General features: G+C 41.7%; 1 protein-coding gene across 1 annotated transcript in view; it reads left to right on the forward strand.

Annotated features, from left to right (window-relative positions):
• LOC134059764 (carboxypeptidase Z-like) overlaps nt 1-3,627 on the forward strand; it is an 18,898-nt gene extending 15,271 nt beyond the window's left edge. Inside the window, exons 8-11 of the mRNA XM_062516257.1 lie at nt 766-901; nt 1,516-1,655; nt 2,523-2,622; nt 2,914-3,627. Of these exons, the coding sequence (XP_062372241.1) occupies nt 766-901; nt 1,516-1,655; nt 2,523-2,622; nt 2,914-3,266 (729 nt within the window). The 3' untranslated portion in view covers nt 3,267-3,627. The remainder of the gene's footprint in view (nt 1-765; nt 902-1,515; nt 1,656-2,522; nt 2,623-2,913) is intronic.
• The last annotated feature ends 2,381 nt before the right edge of the window (nt 3,628-6,008 follow it).

Raw genomic sequence — 6,008 nt, forward strand, 5'->3', positions numbered from 1 at the left:
CGCTGCTCAGTAGACGATTCTGCCACTTTCTGTAGAGGCCAGCAGTTCGAGATAAAAGCTGCAGATCATAGACAGAGGAAGCATATGCTCTGAGAACAGAACACAACTGCATGTCAAGTGTAGCCGAGGGTCTGTCTACGCAGAAACAACAAGTGCATTTCTACATGTTCGTGACAAAATGTGGGGGATAGAATCGCGTTTCAGTGGGAATGCTGCAACTTATGTCTTTTTCTTCTAAAGACAATTATGTACGATATAAATGACAATTTATTTTTTTTACCGACCCGACCAAACATGACCCGCATATCATTAAAAATATTTTTTCTTGACCCATAACCGCGGGTGACCGCGGGTGACCGCGGTCGCCCGCTCGATTTGGATCAGCCCGCGCATCGCTGATACACACACACACACACACACACACACACACACACACACACACACACACACACACACACACACTGACACACACACATGCGCGCGCAGACACCCACACGCACAGACATGGACCAATATAGACACATACTGTACTCGCTGCCCCTCATTCCTACCCCAGGACCTGCCTAAACACCTTTCCTTATAGTATATCAGTGTGGACATTACTGTAATATTGTTACAGTAGTTATCTTTATCATAATGTTATACTGATCTTTATCGTTGTCGTTGTCGTTGTCGTTGTCGTTACCATTACCATTACCATTACCATTACCGTTATTGTTATCATTCCTGGTGTGAACGAAATTAAATTCCCTTGTCGTGCCCCAGGTGTTTAAGCAGCTGGCCAGAGTGTATGCCGACTCCCACAGGACCATGACCAGCAACAACTCCGAGCGATGCGGCAGCGACTTCACGGACAAGGGCAGCATCGTCAACGGAGCCGAGTGGTACAGCATCAGAGGGGGTAATGCCCTGTTTGGGTACTCACAGAACACAAACAAACACATAAACAAACAACACGCAGAGAATGTAAACAATGTCAGCATCAGACAGGGTACCGCCCATTTTGTGTACTCACAGAAGAGAAACAAACAAATAAACAACACGCAGAGAATGTAATCAATAAGCAGATGCAAACAGATGGGGTTTTTAAACACTTCCAATCGCTACTGTTTACTACTGCATACTTTGTTTATTGTCATTTCATTTTGCTAGTGGCAATGTATAGACAAAGATTGTATAGTTACTAAGATGAATCATAAAGGGTTTTTTCAATGGAATGAAATGCTCCCGTTTGCCTCACTAAATGGAAGTGGCAGTTGCGTCACAATGAAACCAGAATTTACCCTCATATGAATCGTCTCGCTTTATAAACCGTCTCTGGTATAGATCTGTGACATTGGCCCCAGCTGTAGAGCTAGTTTTGACTCTGATGCTCAAAGGGAAGTGCAAGTGGCAGTAGTTTGTAGAGCCAGACTGATCTCAGGGATTCCACAAGGCTGCGCACTTAAGTTGTAATAGGTATTTTCTTGGTTTGCATTCTTCTATTCTTATTTTTGACTCTTATATTATGGACAGGGATGGCGGACTTCAATTACCTGCACACAAACTGCTTTGAGCTGACAATTGAGTTGGGCTGTGACAAGTTCCCCCAAGAAGAACAACTCTACAACAGCTGGCAGGACAACAAGGAAGCCCTGATCAGCCTCCTGGAAGCGGTGAGATCACTTCCAGTCTCTCTTAGAACAACCAGGGATGTCACTGTATCAGCCAGGGGCTCTCAATCCTATTCCAAGTTTGCCCCTGCACTGAAAAGCAGTCTAGCAGACAAGCCAAATCGACTAATGTTGTGTTCCAAGACAAGTCGAAAGCTGGATGTATCTATGCTGCTCCAACGTACTTCTTTGTGTAGGAGGTCCGAATTAAATCTGGGTAGGAGGGGGACAGACGCGTTGACTGGAACACAGCATACAACTGGTTCAATTAAAAGGTTCATCATTGGCATCATTTCAAAGTAATAATTTTTTACATGACAATTTAGAACATACAGAGTTGGAAAACAAAAAAAGACACATAAACTTAGTTAACCATTTTAAAAAGAATATTATATTTCCTATTGGCACAGTGATGCAGCCAATGGCACACATACTGTATATGAAAGATACCTCAATAATAGGTTATATTTCAATGCTTCTGTCTAGACCACTAGCATTTCAGATGGAGTGATGACATGAATGATAAATGTGATACAGCTGTGCATTGTAATTGATCTCCAGTTGGCTGGTTGCAAGGTAGTTTGGACCCCTCTGTTGTGTGAGTTGATTGACTCCTATTGTGATTCTTCATCTTTATTTATTCAGGGAGGGTCTGTTGAGAGCAAGCTCTCTTTTCCAATAATGCCCTGTTTACATACACAATATAAAACAACAATATAAACCAAAAAACAGAAATCGCAATTCACACATGCGTACAAACAGTCTGCGCAACACTGGGAAGAAGGATTTCAAGGATACATTTCAAAACATTTCAAGGAAACCAAGGTTTGTTGTTTGGGTAGTGTGATCCGTGTGTGTGTCCTACTGTAGGTCCACCGCGGCATCAAGGGGCTGGTGAAGAACGAGGACGGGAAGGGGATCAAGGGAGCGACCATCTCTGTCAAAGGCATTCGACACGACGTCACCACAGGCAAGATCATACACACATACACACATTCACTACATGTTTTCGTCCAAAGTAGCATACTACAGACATACAAATCGTTTCCATTAACAATACAATAACAATGTTATTAACCACTAATTACATGGGAGTATTACATGGTAAGGACAGTTTTCATAAACTGTGACAGTTTTGTCTGTGTGTGTCAATGTGCCTTTTTCTGTGTATGTCTTTGTATGTGTGTGTGTGTGTGCGTGTGTGTGTGTGTGTGTGTGTGTTTGTGTGTGTGTGTGTGTGTGTGTGCGTCGTTTTCTCCAGCTGAGAGCGGAGACTACTGGAGACTCCTGACTCCAGGGATCCACATCGTGACGGCCTCGGCGAGTGGCTACACGCGCGCCATGAAGAAAATCTACCTGCCCGCGCGCCTGGAGAAAGCCGGTCGCGTCGACTTCACCCTGAAGAGGGCGCCACTGGACCTAGATGACGACGACTTGTACCTTCCCAGCATCCCCCCTGCATACGAGCGGTTCGACCCCTACAACCAGTTCGGCCGGTACAACGTGCGAGACGAGGCGGAGCGGGGCATCGAGCGGCAGGAGAACCCGTGGTGGTGGTCCTACTTTGCGCGGTCCACAGGCACGGCACCCAACTGGCTGCTCAAAATGGACTAGAGCTCTCCCTAGTGGTTGCTGTCAGTCATTACAAGGCCTTTAAACTCCTTTACCTTCTTCCCATAAGCTTTTGCACTTTCACGGTTTTGTCCTATAGGGAATTTGTAACATTTCACCCCAAAGGAAGTCTGAATGTTTGGATGCATGGTGCTCCGTCTACATTAGTGTGTTGACAGCAGGGGCAGGATGTTTGGCTGTACAAGATTGACCAAATCACTCATAAAATCTGCTGGCACATAAAATAGTCCTCCAGGTCGTATCACATTGAATTGAATTGATACAAACAGCATACAGTCATGCTTGCTTGTTTTTTTGTAATAAAAATATTTTCACCTGTCAATAAAGTTATTGATTGACTATATTGAAATGATACTGTCAGCGGTTCTTGTGAAGTCTCCAGTGTTAAACTCCACACGGCTTCCCATGCTTATTCACTACCCACAAAAAGTCAGAAATATTCAGCTTTCGGTAACATTTCCGGGTGATTCTAAAATCCACTATAACATTTACAGGTTTTGAGTGCGTTTTTTGACTGTCTGCAATGAAACATTAAATTTCACCCGAAAGCCAGATATCCTTAACTTTTATCCCTAAAGTGTAATTGTAACATTTGGAGGATTGAAGGTTAAAGATGTGTAATGTGATTGACTGCTCTGCTGTTCATGCTGCTAGTAATGCTTCTTATGCCAATCTGCTTTTTATGCCAATTTATTTTTAAATCAAGATTCCGTTTTGAGATTTGTCACTGTGACACACACAGCAAAATAGCTGGAAGAGTAGGATATTAGTTACTGGCCAATAGTTCTAGCTGTAGGCTACTGTAGATTTCACAGGAATGCTCTAACGTTGTGTAGTGGTTGACAAATGAAATTATAGTAGGCCTACTATAACATATTAGCATTTTTTTTTTGCTGTTCTTGCAGATCTTTCATAGTTACAGACACTTGCTGGAACCAATTTCCTGCTACAGTTTATCAGGACAAAAGGTACCTTTGTCACTCTATTAAACGTTGTTTCGTCTGCAGAACACCAGAGGGCAGTATGACATAAACTAAGCTAAAGCAGCATCCTCTGTGGCAGAGAGACAGGCGTCCTTATCATGTTATGTCACGGTGTCACATGTTTCCAGTTTCATTAGTCAGCTGAATGCCTTTTGTTTCATGTACTATTATGTAAATGATAAATGTGATAACATTCATTACAAGGTTATTGTCTCTGAACGCTTCCTTCTGACGTGGGCTATGTGTCTATTGAAAAGATTGCCGTTGGAGGGCGTACCATTACCAAACATCCATGAGCGTCTGTGGTTCGAAAGGAAACATCCCGAAGATTTGAGGGACAATATGCTGAAGGAAGGTAGGCTATAGTTACTGTGGTTTAATATTCTAATATTCAGCTATAGTTAATCTGTTTTTAATATTCTAATACTAGCCTATATATATCACATTCGGTTAAATATTCTTAGGTGGTTACATTTGTGGACAGATTGCCTTATGCGCCAATCTATTTTTCCCCTTCTTTGTGTTTAGAATAGGCCTATGAAAACTAGGCCTAGTCCAATACAAAAGTCGTGATATCAGCCTAAAATGTTATCTTAAAAAGTATGCTGGGACGTTGGACCACAGAAGATAATTCCTTTCGTGTGGCGCAAGTTTGCACCACTTTGATAACGGTAAACTAATGCTGGAACAGTCTACTTTAAATAATCTTCAGAAAGATTTCGATGATGCAAGATTTCGCGGAACTCATGGATTCATTTTTCAGATCGGCTTTTGTTGCCAAGCCGATATTCATGTTAATATAACACAAATAGGCCAAATATAGCCTATATGACACAATAACTATTCTACTTAGAAATTACAATTTTGTGAAATTTACACAAACCCCCAATGCACAAAATCCTTCATGAGTGGTAGCTAACGAAGAATAGCCTACACTGCACGTAAACACATTCAAAACTGAACAGAACTTGATTAGGCTACATAATGCCATTAATGAACAGGGGTTTGCAAAAGTAGCCTAGTCTATTTAATCCCCGCTGTAAAGTCATCCCCTATGTTCTATTTCACTAAAGGCTAGGTGTCTATATAATGTATTTGATCTAATCAGAAATCCCATTCTTTATTACACGTAGCATATGTCTAAAAATACCTTATATGAAAGAACCTAAACACCGTTTTAAAGCAATAGCAGCATCAAGTGTTTAAGTGAGCCCGTAACAGTATTACACATTGTTCTATATTTTTTCCCTACATAATTTTGATAGTGCAAGTAGGTTGATATAGGACTGAAAAGGACTTTTGTGCCCGCTTTGACCAAACCTTTCTCAACTGCCTTCAACATGGTTTCTAATTTTACCGTGTCATGGGTAGGCTAGTTGTGCCACTGGTAGCTTCCTACCTGAGGACACGGTATCTTCTCACATTGGCATGATACCACCAGTGTTTCACATAGCCTACATTGTTTCACTATACTGTACATTGTTCTTAGTACAATTTCCTAAAGAACCAAAGCAGTCTAATATGTGTATATGTTTATAATACAGTAGGCCTACAGTAAAATTTCCTAAAGAACCAAACCAGTCTAATATGTGTATGTTTATAATACAGTAGGCCTACATGTGTCCTACTGTTCCTATGCTATCTTCTCCCAAACCTTAGTTTTACTGCAGGTTCTCTTGCAATGTACTGTACACATCCCCACACCATAATGGTACCATCACTCTGTGTTTGATGATTGGGA

Source organism: Sardina pilchardus, chromosome 16, assembly GCF_963854185.1.
Source record: "Sardina pilchardus chromosome 16, fSarPil1.1, whole genome shotgun sequence".
NCBI lineage: Eukaryota > Metazoa > Chordata > Actinopteri > Clupeiformes > Clupeidae > Sardina > Sardina pilchardus.